The 14,478-nt window shown below is 35.8% G+C and overlaps 1 protein-coding gene and 1 pseudogene across 1 annotated transcript; one reads left to right on the top strand and one right to left on the bottom strand.

The window, feature by feature from the left end:
- Window positions 1-7,293: 7,293 nt before the first annotated feature.
- Window positions 7,294-8,078, top strand: LOC103711169 (glycine-rich cell wall structural protein 2-like). Its single transcript, XM_017843797.3, has one exon. The coding sequence runs from the start codon at window positions 7,336-7,338 to the stop codon at window positions 7,918-7,920; it is 585 nt and encodes a 194-aa protein (XP_017699286.1). The 5' UTR covers window positions 7,294-7,335; the 3' UTR covers window positions 7,921-8,078.
- A 3,069-nt stretch (window positions 8,079-11,147) lies between these two features.
- LOC108511445 lies at window positions 11,148-13,631 on the bottom strand (annotated as a pseudogene).
- Window positions 13,632-14,478: the final 847 nt, after the last annotated feature.

The raw sequence follows: 14,478 nt of genomic DNA, 5'->3' as shown, positions 1-14,478 counted from the left end.
GGTATAAAAATGGAGAATACTCATTGTGCTGGTGAGTTAAATTATATTATAGGACAGATAAATTGAAAATCAATATTTTGGATATAATTCATGCATTTTGACAAAAGTGTAGATCAAAATTCAATAGATTTTAATGCTTTAGATTATATCAAGCTATTAAAACTCTCTATTTTTTTACCCCCTTAATGCATAGGCTAGAAATATCTAAAATAAAGTATTTAAATTTTCTAGATATTTTTAGTTATTTATATCATAATCAAAATGTTTAACACTTGAACGATACTCTTTTCCTGCACTTCTCTGCTTCAATTTCCTATCAAATTGAGGTGTCTCTACCTTGGACAAATCAAAACAATCACTACCATTGACTCAAGTTTAGCTCAAACCTGGGCTTTCTTGGACTTCAATTTTTATCCTCCATTTCTTTTAGAAGATCCACCTTCGTAGATGTACATTTAAGGAATCTATCATAAATATCCTAAATGTATATGAGTGCTTCGATGGAATCTTGAACATGTTGAGATTCATAGCTAAGTCACAATTTCATTAGAATTTGTTTAGTTGGTTGTTAGTTCCAATATTTAGGATTCAAGTCCATATTAGGTTAAGTTGAGTCTCAAGCTCAATATATTTGAGTTTATTTTTTAGCTGAAGAAGGATAGTGATATTTTTAAATTTCAGTAGAAGATAATAATGTTTCTATCTTTTACTGGAAGAGAGTATGGTTTTAGTAAGAGAGGGAGATCTTTGTGAATTGTGGTAAAGGGAGATCTTTGTGAGATATCTTTGATAGAGCGAGAGAGGCATCTTGGAGAGATTTGAGGATTTTCAGGCATTCATTTCTTTTGAATAAATATATTTTTGTCTCTCCAATTTTTTTCTCTCACTACTATTGCTAGATTCAATTGGTGTTCATTTTAGATCCTAGGTCGACACATGTAATGTACATCAATGTTATGCTACATGATATCAAAACAAGGTTGGAGTGTGGCCAAGAGGTGTGAGGCTTCAATGAGTTATCGGAAGCATAATTTTTGGAGTAACGACTTGATTGTTGATGGTTTTGAAGATAATTCGATATTCGGATCATGGTGGCCAACTTCACCAACATCGACATGGTTGCTTTTGCTTCAATGACTTATCTTAATAAGTTGAATTATACTTATTCTCCAATTTGAAAGTCTTTTATTAAATCATAATTGTTGGGACAATATTTGTGGGATATCTTGGGAGAGTCAGATATGATGAAATATATACTCTTAATAATGAGGTTGAAAAAAAAAGAGAAATCTATAATCTTAAAAGGTGATGTGGATTATCCAAGTTATGATGGATAGAATTAATTATCTCCATATCTAGGATGTATAGGAGTCAAAAAAAAAGTATATGATATTGCATCTCTCCACTCAAAATCTAGCAATGAGAAATTAAGATATTCTAAAAAAAAAAGTTACATGAAGAGTGGATTTTGATTTTAGGTTTCTCCAAAAATCTGAAAGAAGAGCAACATTAGTTTAAAAATGAAGATTTGAAGTAGGAAAAGTTTGATTACTTAGAGATTTGATCAAGTTCTGAAACTTAAAGCATGGTAAGGTTGATCAACTCTAGAATCAACCAAATTTAGAAGAAAATCTGGAACAAAAGAAGTTTGATCATACGGATATTGTATCAAATTTAGAAGAGATCATGATTGAAGAACCAATTGATTCTGAAATTAATCAGAAGAATCAAAGGATGCTACGATTGATCCAATCATAGTGATCTTTATTGAGGAGTCAAATCATGCAAAAGAATGTTGTGCTCATGCTATCCAAGACATGGATGTTTCTTTTGGAGAATTAGATAGAAACACAGACGAAGAGTCAATTAATTATGAAGTAGTTTTAGAGATCAAGTAATAAGAAGATATGCTTGGTATAGATGATTTATATTGTGTTTTGGTATTCAACAATGGTTTTGGTGCACTAACTAATTTTGAAACTAATTTGGAGTTTGGACAATTAGAAGATTTTATGCATGAGGATTTGATTTCATGATTAGAAGGAGGTAACTACAAGCAGATATATGCGATTGTACTAATGCAAAATAAATTATATATCGATCTCATTATCCCTAAAATGAAAGAGCTGTCTAGTATAGAGTTGTTCAATTGGAGATATTTGAATGTGGCCAAAGTTTTGTTGTTGATTTTACTTATTTGCATAGAATGGCCAATGCTATGGTGAGTAATGATCGCAATCGGCAACTTGATGTTCATTAGCAGAAGTTGGATGCTCAATGGAGCCTCGGCATAATGATCGCACAACCAATACTAAGAGAAAGTGTTGCAGAACATCGTCGACTTCAATACATATATAAAAGAGGATGAGCCAGTAAAAGAGTTATTATTCAAGTAGATAAAAAAGGAACATTATTTAATTATTCATTTGACAAGTCATTGCATATTGATATTACTACGATAATAATATATAGCAATGGGTATTGTGATATTTGATGATATCGATAAGTCTAATATTATTGGCGTGGACTTGACAATAAAGAGGAGTATTGAGATTCACTGCCAAGTCCTATTCTTATTAGAATTTATTTAATTGGTCATTAATTATAATAAATTTAGGATTCTAGTCTATTTTAATTCAGGTTGAGTCTCAAGCTCAATATATTTGAGTTTATTTTTTAGTGAAAGTATAATAGTGATATTTTTGTCTTTTTAGTATGAAAAAAATAATGTTTTCATCATTTAGTGGAAGAGAGAGTGTAGTCTTGTTAGGAGGAAAAAAGAATACATGAATTGTGGTAGAAGAAAATTGTATCTTTGAGAGAAGGAGAGAGGCCTCTAGAAAAGGCTTGAAGCTACATAGTTAGAGAAACTGTACTCATTATTTTAGTCTTTATTTTTTTAAAATAAATCTATTTTTATCTCTCCAATTTTTTACTATACTTGCTTGATTTAATTTGTTTTATTTTTTTTGAACAAATTTATTTTTATCTCTCCAATATTTTTTCTACTATTATTGTTTGATTTAATTAGTATTTTTTTTGAATTCTGAACTATCACATTTAATTTATGTGGAGTAGTGCGATATTTTAAAAAATATCTTTTTTGTATTGGGGCTGTGGCATTGACATTTGCAGAGATAAAGATGTTGGCGGTGGTTGTGGATCTGGTGCAGCGACATGTCCTCCTTCCATAAACCTGCTCTAGTGTAAACTAGTTAATTTAGCCCCGACGTTTTCAGAAAACTAACATATGGAGATAGAATAGTCCAACATGGCTTCAAGCAGAATCAAACGAATCCGTGATTCGTAAAATGACGATGCAATTCATGGGGCCGCTGATTTCCGCTCCATGACTCCCATGAGTTCTTGACCCCCATCCAGTTGCATCAAGAGACGAAGCTAAATCATTTACGTTGCTGTGCTCGTAATGCATGGGCTCCTTCCATAATTTACATACCACAGAAAAGTTTCAACATCAAAAGAAGGAAGCTGATGATCTCGTTTTGCTAGTCAAACGGTATGTTGAAAAATGCAACCAAATCCAGCGAGAATATCACAATGAGTTACTGGCTCGCAAATTCCACCACCGCCGACGATAAAGAATAGCAGCTTCACCTCGATATCCTTGCGTCGAACCTTTCTCGATGGAAACAAAATAGAACGAAAAAAGTCAGAGAATACATATCTGAATCGCAAACTAAGCGAGCAAAGCAGTAGCTGCAAACGGTCAGAGAAAGAAGCTTCCAGTGTCAAATCGATATGAAAGATTTAATGCAAGCTTTGGAGCCAAGGCAAGTAGAAAATTAAGGTTTGGTGGGGTTGTTGGGAGCGCAGATCGAGGTCGAGCTCATATAGAAAAGAAGTCATACAAGGCGACAAGGGCGAATGGTTGGTGGTCATGGAGGAATTTGACGCAGGATTTTGATTGGTTTCTTGGTGGAAGAGAGATGGATAAGTCCACGCGACAGAAGGGAGGGAGTGGTTGTGGTGTGTGATGTTTCAACGTTTTGAAGTGCTTCAAACGCGGCCGCTTGCCTGCGGGCGAGATCGAGAGAGAATCTACAAGTTAGTGCAAGTAGGCATCCGGGCGCGTCTTTTTTTTTTTTTAATTATTAGTTGTTCCCAGCTTAACATGTCGGTGGGATAATTTTTCTTAAATAGATTAAAAATAATACACGAAGATTCTTTTCTTAAAATAGAAAACTATTTGCATACGTCTGTACGAGCATATGTACGATTGCTTATGTGTATGCAACTATGCATGTATGCACCATTGGTACATATCTATGTGAATATACATATATTGTGCACGTGTGCTCATATGCTCATGTATGTGTTTGTCCTACCATGTGTCTACGTAAAATGGTTGTACCTTATCTTTCAAAACCAAAATTTATATAGTTTTTACATTATTTGGTATAGGGGCCTGCACAATACATTTTTAGTAACAAAAAAATGCATGATAGATTTATTACATGGCGGTAAGGATTGGGCCATTAATTAGATAACATTGTTGGGGTATTTTTTCTGAAAAGAAAATTATTCCTTTAATTTATTTTATTTTATTCACTGAATTAATAGGTTGTATGTGCAAAATAAAAATTATATTAAAATATTTTAAAGAGGAAAAATAATAAAATTTAATAAATAATTTTATTTAGAGATATAAACACAAACATGAAATAAGAATCAATTTTATAGATTGAGTGAGACTTAAATTTGAATATATTTTTTTCAAGTGAGGAGAACTAAATCCAACTTTCGATTCCTCAATTTAAATATAAAATATATAAAAGTCAATATTTTGCTTTGAAATTAATTTCTCAACTTTCACTTTTGGGGGAAAAAATCTTTTCTTATTAGATTCTATGTTGCACTAGAATGCACCAACCCTAGTTATGCCTATTCAAGCTTGACTATGAATAGCGGAAAACCCAAATTGACTAGATTTTAGTTTCATCACTTTTTCTTCATTTAGTTAGATTCATTGATAGGTATAGCAAAAACTAGTACGCTTAATTAGCACCAACATGTCTAGCTTGATAACACCCAAAAGATGCACCATGGTCGATGTATAGGCTTTTGTATAACATAAACTCCTCTCCTGTTGTCTGACTACATGGTTGCTTCAGAGTCATCATTCTCCCTTTTTATGTTGTTTGTTTTGCCATAGTCTCCCTCTCTCTCTTCCTTCTTTTCTTTTGTGGGGGTGGGGAACTAAACCATACTCTCCCTTCTTTGAAATATGTGGAAACTAAAAAAGAGAGTCATTTATAAGCTTTACTAGTATCATTTTCTTTTCTCTCTCAAACTTGTATATCGTCCGAGAGAACAAGGCCATAGTCCAGTGGTGGCACCTCTCTTCTCTTTTATGTTCTAAACATTTGAACATGTTTCTTCAAATGTTTGATATGGATAATCCTTTTAACATTCCTGACAAATGATTTGCAAAGCTCTTTTTTTGACAAAATTAAAAAAAAAAACATGTATATCTCCATCAGATAAAAGAGAAATATAATTATGATCTTTACATATGCCTATGCACATTTTTACATTAACAAATCTAAAATTAGCTATAGAACAAACAATGACATGTGTTTGCATATGCCAAATGCTGGTTCGAACAAGATTACCTCTAGTTGATCCTTAGAGCCAAGTTAGCTCCAATGAATAGGCTAACACATCACACAGCAAGATACCTAAGGTGCACAGCTATATTGAGCATCCCGTACATGTCAATGTTTGATACACATCCATACTATATTAGACCAAGAAACAAATTGGCAAAAATGGTTGAACCTACTATAATTTCTTCATATTATTTTTTTAAATACCAAGGGTTATGCAATTTAATCTAGATCTAGCCAGTTGAACAGTTGGATAAATCACTTATTGAACTCAATTTCAAGCAAACATTTCAATCCAAAATTTGGTGATCCAACTTAATAACGTGGCTGAATTTTTCTTTAAAGCGTGATCCAACTTAAGTAAATCAGTATTAATTATTTTCCATCATATGTACCTAAATTATATAATTATTATTCTATATTTTCTATGTATTTTTTAATTATTTTTTGGTGTTATATTACAACTTAATTTTTATTACTTATAGTATTATTTTATTTATTTATTTTTGCATTGATCGAGGGTTGAGTCGACCTGACATTATTCACTCAAATTCAAATAAATTAAGTTTCAATGTGCACTACTTCATCCTTACTGGTGCACAAGAGCCAATTGCGTGCACAAGAAGTTATTGCATGCTGCTTTGTTGTGCATGGAAGAAGCAAGCATAAAGCACTATGGGCTCGTTTGGTTCGCGGGAAAAGAAAGGGAGAAAGTGTGGTCAACGGGAAAGTAATGATATGCCTCTTGTTTGGTTGGAGTTTTCAAAGGAGAGAGAAGGAAAAGTTGTATTCCCATGGGAATGTGATTCCCACATTTCATGGGAAAGTCTTTCCCATGAGAAACATGGGAAAGTAACTTTCCCATAAGGCGGGAATCACTCCATTTTTACTTTTTTCCAAAAAGTCCCTTCAGCATTAAAGAAGCATTAAAGAGGCATTAAAAACCTAATTTTTATTAAGGGCATAATAGGAATTATATATAACTTTCCTAGGAAAGTGGATGACCAATCAAACATAAGCACCTTGGAAATTTGTCACGTTCCCATGGTCAACCAAACATGCCAAAAGTACTTTCTTAGGCATTCTCTTCCTAGGAATTTGTTTCCCAGGAATCATGTTCCTAGGAAGGAAAATGCTTCCTGCGAACCAAACGAGCCCTATATATATTGGGAGCATTCTAACCCTGTAGGAGGGATCAGAGATGTATATATCCTTTGTGCGAAAGAAAGATCCAACTTCTTTCACATGAATGCACCATTTGATCAAAGCACTCCAAATTCTATCATTTATCTATCTGTATACATTTCAAAGCAATCGATGGATAATCCAATAGTGGATTCGTGCGATGAAATGTGAATCCCTTCCTTAGGCATAAAAGCTAGCTACCTTAGGAAAGCAAAACGTATATTATATCGATGATAAAATAAAAGTGAAAAAAAAGGTGGATGAGCGACGCTGGGTGGGTATAATCGAGAGAATCCCACTAACAAAGTGAGAAAAGAAGCTGATGACACATCGGCACCATGTGTCAAAAAAGAGCAACCAGCCAACGCCCTTGGAGTCCTCATTTCACACGGCTTTGGCCCTCTCGCAAACAACGTGCATTATGGCCTCAGCTTTCGTCCGTTACCCATGCAAAAAAAGGCCTTTAAATAGCCCTCCTCTCCCCCGTTACCTTGGCATCCCTTAACTCCGCACCTTGACTACCATGGCTAGTCGTAGTAGCACTAGGCTTTTGGCTCTTGCCCTCATTGTCCTCCTAAGCGTTGGGCTCACTTCTGCCGCTAGATCCCTCACCGGAATCAGCGGTGGAGGTGGCGGTGGAAGTGGTGGTGGTGGCGGCTTTGGCGGTGGTTCTGGGTCTGGTTACGGTAAGGGATATGGTGAGGGATACGGTGAGGGTGCTGGCGGAGGAGTTGGTGGAGGATACGGGAAGGGAGGTGGTGGTGGCGGAGGTGGTGGAAAAGGCGGTGGCGAGGGCGAGGGCACTGGGTCCGGGTATGGCTCTGGTTCGGGCTACGGGTCCGGTGCTGGTGGTGGTGCACATGGTGGAGGCTACGGGAGTGGCGGAGGTGGTGGTGCTGGCGGCGGCTCCGGCGGAGGGCATGGAAGCGGGAGTGGATCGGGATATGGCTCAGGAGGTGGTTCCGGGTATGGTGCTGGCGGTGCCCATGGCGGAGGCTATGGCAGTGGCGGCGGCGGTGGAGGCGGCGGCGGGTCCGGCAGTGGCTCCGGCTCCGGCTATGGGCACGGTTACGGTTCCGGCTATGGAAGTGGTGGGGGTGGAAACTGACACTCCTAGAGGAAAATCCCTACCTTATAATATGCCTTGCATAATGGGTCCATAACGTGCTCTTGATGTAGTTAAGAATAAATTTGCGCTTGTATGCCTACTAGTGTATGGAACGCAGCTTTCTTGCTTAAATAATAACTAAAGAAAAGTTTATAGTATGTCTCTTTTTGATGTTGGGTAAAAGGAAACATCTTATTGTGGGGAATAATTTCTCTTAGGAAGGAAAGTCACACGTTCTTAACAATTTGAGTTCAAAAATGCACTCAAACTCTAAAAGAAACTCGAGTTGCAAAGATTTTTGTTGGAAAAATCTGGAGTTTCCCTGAAATGTCTAAAATTCTCTAACACTTGGAATATTTTTAGGAGCAAGATATTTACAATGTCTAAAATATTGTTCTAACTACTAAATGGATGACAAGAGACATCATCCTCTTCTATAAACAGGTGAGGGGGTTCTCATTTGCGACACAAGTCTCCACCATACTAGATTGAATACTAAGCGTTGTTCAGCCACTTTACTTTTTTCTAATTGTCTTGCTATTTACTTTCCCTAGTTTAAGGAACAGGACACTAGCCTAATCTAGAATTTACTAAAGGGAAAGACTGAGTCAGCTATGGGAAAGCATTCTAAGTAAATGATCCATTCTTAATATAATGATCCATCTTGATTGGCAGTGAGCAGTGGCTGTTCTGTATGCTTATCATGCTACACCAACAAAAGCGATGTCACTTCGTAGAAAAAATAGATTTAAAAATAAACTTAGTCTAAAAATCGAGATATGGCAAATTAACCTTACAATTGATTATACTTTTTTAAGAAAATTAAATAAAATAAAATTGGTTACTGTTTGCATGTATCCAATGAAACTCCAAATTTATCAGGATGTTTAAAAAAAATACTTGGGATTTGGGAGTGTCCTAGTTCTCTCTTCTTCCAGTAACTATTCTATTTTTCTTTATACAGGTTCATAGGGCAACCCTTAACAGGACTTTTTGATAGAATCCATGCGCCTATGCTAAGCTAATGACTGAAGTCCGATTGTGATTCTTAACTACAGGCTTGGGCCTAGTGCACAAAGCCCAGACCAAAAGTTCAGAGTTCAAGGTCTATAGGGCATTGCTATTTTAATTTTTGCCTAATTATTGTTTCCAAAAATCTGAGAACAAAAATATCTAGAGAACAACAAATGACAGTGAAACCTTTTTTTTCTGCAATTCTTTGTAAAAACTTTGGAGCTTTCGGTAGCTTTGGAAAAAGAGTGAAAATAAAATGAATAGCGGAAGTTTTATGCAAATGCTGTTCAACGTCAATCTTTCAATGATATTTAACTAATTTGAAGAGAAACGGGAGAGATAGGGCTTAGTAAATTTCTTGATTTGAATAATGTTTACCTTGGAAAAATGTTATGTAATGACATTTGATAAAATGTAGAAGCAACTGGATTAAATTTGGTTGTAAAATTATAACATTTGAAATTTTCTAAATGCTTTAATTTTACCACTGCCTGTTATTATGAATAATCCATATGGAAATCAAAAATCTCAAGCAGGCTTTTCATGTTCTATGGGTCAAATCTTGTAGGCTGTGCGCCTACCTGCTCATGCTGTTAGGTCAGGGCATGATAATTAACCTCCTCATGCCTGCTTAATTTGGTGTTATTATTGCTCACGACACCTTTTGTCGAGGCGATTAAGGATCACCAACCTAGCATAATCAACTTCAAGCAGCACAAGTCCCACTTCTATCCTGGGTTCTTTTAGGGCTTGTTTGTTTCGCGGGAAGCATTTTTTCTCTTAGGAATATAATTCCTAGGAACAAATTCCTAGGAAGAGGATGCCTAGGAAAGTACTTTTGGCATGTTTAGTTGACCATGGAAAAGTGATAAATTTCCAAAGTGCTTATCTTTGTTTGGATATCACTTTTCTGGAAAAGTTATATATAATTCCTACTATGCCCTTAATAAATATTAGGTCTTTAATACCTCTTTAATGCTTTTTTAATGCTGAAGGGTATTTTTGGAAAAAAATAAAAATTGCGTGATTTCCGCCTCATGGGAAAGATTTTCCCATGAGATGTGGGAATCATATTTTCACGGAAATACAACTTTTCCATCTTTCTCCTTTGAAAACTCCAACCAAACAAGAGGCATCTAATTACTTTCCCGTTGACCATACTCTCCCTCCTTTTTTTCCTGCGAACCAAACGAGCTCTTAGGGTTTTTTGGTTAAGACAAATGTATTATATAGTTCTGGTATTATACAATGCTCAGTCCCTTTATCTCACAGGCCATCATGAGAAGTTTACAGCCAGCCAGTGTGGATCTTTTCACAGCACCGATGGCTCCGATTCAAGGGACAACATTTGTTCTCAAATTTTGTTTGAGAAGTACATTTTTTCTGTGAAATTGAAAGACCAGGTTGCTTAAGCACATGATATTGGATATACTAATTAATTTGCTTGCTCTTCAAAGACATGTACATATGCTTCTGTGTTGTTTCTCTCTACATGAAGCGTACGTAGATGCAATACCATCATTTAAAATTTCTTAGGAAACCATCCATGCCCAACATTTATCCACTCTATTTTTTATTTTTATTTTTTTTATGGCACTCAAGTGACTTCTAGTTGGTCAGGCTTTTCAGCAGCGCTGTTGCCCCATCTGATTAGATGCCCATGTTGGTCAAGGTACAGCAACTGTTGCAGTCTTTTGTCGAATACCTGAAGGTTAAAACATAGCTGAGAACAACGTTCACTTGTGATGGCAATGTTTAGAGCCAAGATACTGTATTAAATGATAGAACCTATAATAAATTTTGTTTTATAAAAACTGAAAGCAGCTTATAATAATAAGAGCAGCAGTAGCAGCAACAACAACAATAAACTACGACGATAGTAGCAGCAGCAAAGCAGTAAAAATGAATAGGCATATGCTTATGGAAAATAATGAACCGTTATGATACAGAAGATACATGTCGAATCACCTAATTTTCTGCTGAAAGAGAATTGCCTTCACCAAAACCAACAATTTTCATGAAAAACTATAATACCTTCCCTTTTTTTCAAATTTCAACCTCTATCACGGGTACCATCCTCAAACAATCATGCCAGCATAAAATTGCAATAATAGCATTGTATTCATTATAAAACAGATAAAGCTCATATCGTTACAACACAATTGAATCTAATGAAATATGGTACAACTTCTGAAAGCTAAACATCATAGCTCTCAATTTTTCTCTTTACTTGAACTTCTCCTTTGGTATTTTAAAATGGCCCAAACGAGATGCCTGAAAGAAAACTCTGGCCATAAAGGGACTGGATTTTGCAAGTGGCTAAAAGTAGTTTGCCAGCGAAGGAAATTACTCAGCGGAGTTTCTCTCGATGTCCTGATCACAATATCAGGATCAGGGCAATCAGATGTGTACAAGTGCCGCTCCAAATCAGTAACTGAAATTAATCACACTATCCATGTTATCTGCCCGAACTGATTCATCTTTATAACCATTATTATACCCTTTCCGTCTTCTGCCCTTCTTTTCTACACATGATTCTTCACTCTTCAGCAGCATGCATGATCTCATTTGTCGACGTGTAGGCCACGCATGCTGAAAACACTGGTCCTGTACTCACTGGCAGTGCTTGCCATTGCCTTTTCAGCTGCTAATCTTGCCGGCTACCTCAAAAGACTCATGTTTTCCAAAAATTAATCCTAATTCTATATTTGTTCACAATGCTCTCTTCCTTTAGCAATTCATCGATCTTTTGCTTCATTAAATCCATCAACGACTGCACCTCATCAGGTTGTCGTTTAAAATTGTCAATACTGAGAGCATATACTGCTCTAGTATAAACTAATTAATTTAACTCCGACGTTTTCAGAAAACTAACATATGGAGATAGAATAGTCCAACATGGCTTCAAGAAGAATCAAACGAATCCTCCTGATTCGTAAAATGACGATGCAATTCATAGGGCTGCTGATTTCCGCTCCATGACTCCCATGAGTTCATGACGCCCATCCAGTTGCATCGAGAGACGAAGCTAAATCGCTAACGTTGCTGTGCTTGTAACGGGTTCCTTCCATAATTTACATACCACAGAAAAGTTTCAACATCAAAAGAAGGAAGCTGATGATCTCGTTTTGCTAGTCAAACGGTATGTTGAAAAACGCAACCAAAGCCAGCGAGAATATCACAATGAGTTACTGGCTCGCAAATTCCACCACCGCCGACGATAAAGAATAGCAGCTTCACCTCGATATCGTCGTATCGAACCTTTCATGATGGAAACAAAATAGAACGAAAAAAGTCAGAGAATACATATCTGAATCGCAAACTAAGCGAGCAATGCAGTAGCTGCAAGCGGTCAGAGAAAGCAGCTTCCAGTGCCAGGTCGATATGAAAGATTTAATGCAAGCTTTGGAGCGAAGGCAAGTAGAAACTTAAGGTTTGGTGGGGTTGGTGACGTTGGGATTGTAGATCGAGGTCGAGCTCATGGAGTAAAGAAGTCATACAAGGCGACAAGGGCGAATGGTTGGTGGTCATGGAGGAATTTGACGCAGGATTTTGATTGGTTTCTCGGTGGACGAGAGATGGATAAGTCCACGCGACAGCAGGGAGGGAGTGGTTGTGGTGTGTGATGTTACAACGTTTTGAAGTGCTTCAAGCGCGGCCGCTTGCCTGTGGGCGAGATCGCGAGAGAATGCACAAGTTAGTGCAAGTAGGCATCCGTATATAAGCGTCCTTTTTTTCTTTTTCTTATTAGTTGTTCCCAGCTTAACATGTCGGTGGGATAATTTTTCTTAGATAGATTAAAAATAATAAACGAAGATTCTTGACTTAAAGAAGAAAATTATTTGCTTCCGCCTGTACGATCGAGCATGTATGTGAGTGCATGTGTATGCTCGTATGCACATGTGCATGTATCTGTGTGAGTAATACATATGTTGTGCATTTATGCTCATGTGTTCATGCATGTGTGTCCCCTGCCATGTGTCAACTTAAAATGATTGTATGTATCTTTCAAAATCAGCTTTCTTTTGAAATGAAAATTTATATATATAGTTACTACAATTTACATTATTTGGTATAGGGGCCTGCACAATACATTTTTAGTAACAAAAAAATGATAGATTTATTACATGGTGGTAAGGATTAGGCCATTAAGATAACATTGATGGGGTATTTTTTCTGAAAAGAAAATTATTCCTTTCATTTATTTTATTTTATTCACTGAATTAATAGGTTGTGCAAAATAAAAATTATATTAAAATATTTTGAAGAGGCAAAATAATAAGTAATTTTATTTAGAGATATAAAGACAAACATCAAATAAGAATCAATTTTATAGATTGAGTGAGACTTAAATTTGAATATATTTTTTTCAGGTGGGGAGAACTAAATCCAACTTTCGATTCCTCAATTTAAATATAAAATATATAAAAGTCAATATTTTGCTTTGAAATTATCTTTTCAACTTTTACTTTTGAGGGAAAAAAATTTTTCTTTACTAAATTCTATGTTGCACAAGAATGCACCATCCCTAGTTACGCCTATTCAAGCTTGACTACAAATAGCGAAAAACCCAAGTTGACTAGATTTTAGTTTCATCACTTTTTCTTTATTTACTTACATTCATTGATCAATATAGCAAAAAATAGTATGCTGAGCACCAACATATCTAGCTTGATAGTACCCAAAAGATGCACCATGGTCGATGTTCATTTATAAGCTTTACTAGTATCCTTTTGTTTTCTCTCTCAAACTTGCGTATCGTCCAAGAGAACAAGGCTATAGTCCAGTGGTGGCACCTCTCTTCTCTTTTAAGTTCCAAACATTTGAACATGTCTTCAGCTGTGAATATGCCTTTTAACATTCCTGATAAATGATTTGCAAAGCTCTTTTTTTGACAAAATAACAAAAAAAACATGTATATCTCCATCAGATAAAAGAGAAGTATAATTATGATCTACGTATGCCTATGCACATTTTTACATGAACAAATCTAAAATTTGCTATAGAACAAACAATGACATGTGTTTGCATATGCCAAATGCTGGTTCGACAAGATTACCTCTAGTTGATCCTTGGAGCCAAGTTAGCTCCAATGAATAGGCTAACACATCACACAGCAAGATACCTAAGGAGCACAGCCATATTGTGCATCCCGTGCATGTCAATGTTTGATACACATCCATACTATATTAGACCAAGAAACAAAATGGCAAAAATGGTTGAACCTACTATAATTTCTTCATATTATTTTTTTAAATACCAAGGGTTATGCAATTTAATCTAGATCGAGCCAGTTGAACTGTTGGATAAATCACTTATTGAACTCAATTTCAGGTAAACATTTCAATCCAAAATTTGGTGATCCAACTTAATAACTTGGTTGAATTTTTCATTAAAGCATGATCCGACTTAAGTAAATCCGTATTATTTATTTTCTATATCTATTATATGCCAAAATTATATAATTATTATTCTATATTTTCTATGTATTTTCTATGTTATTATTTATTGTATTATCTTATTTATTTTTGCATTGATCAGGGG

The sequence above is a fragment of the Phoenix dactylifera genome, unplaced genomic scaffold (genome assembly GCF_009389715.1).
Source record: "Phoenix dactylifera cultivar Barhee BC4 unplaced genomic scaffold, palm_55x_up_171113_PBpolish2nd_filt_p 000761F, whole genome shotgun sequence".
Taxonomy (NCBI): Eukaryota; Viridiplantae; Streptophyta; class Magnoliopsida; order Arecales; family Arecaceae; genus Phoenix; species Phoenix dactylifera.
This window is presented reverse-complemented; position numbering and strand designations above follow the sequence as displayed.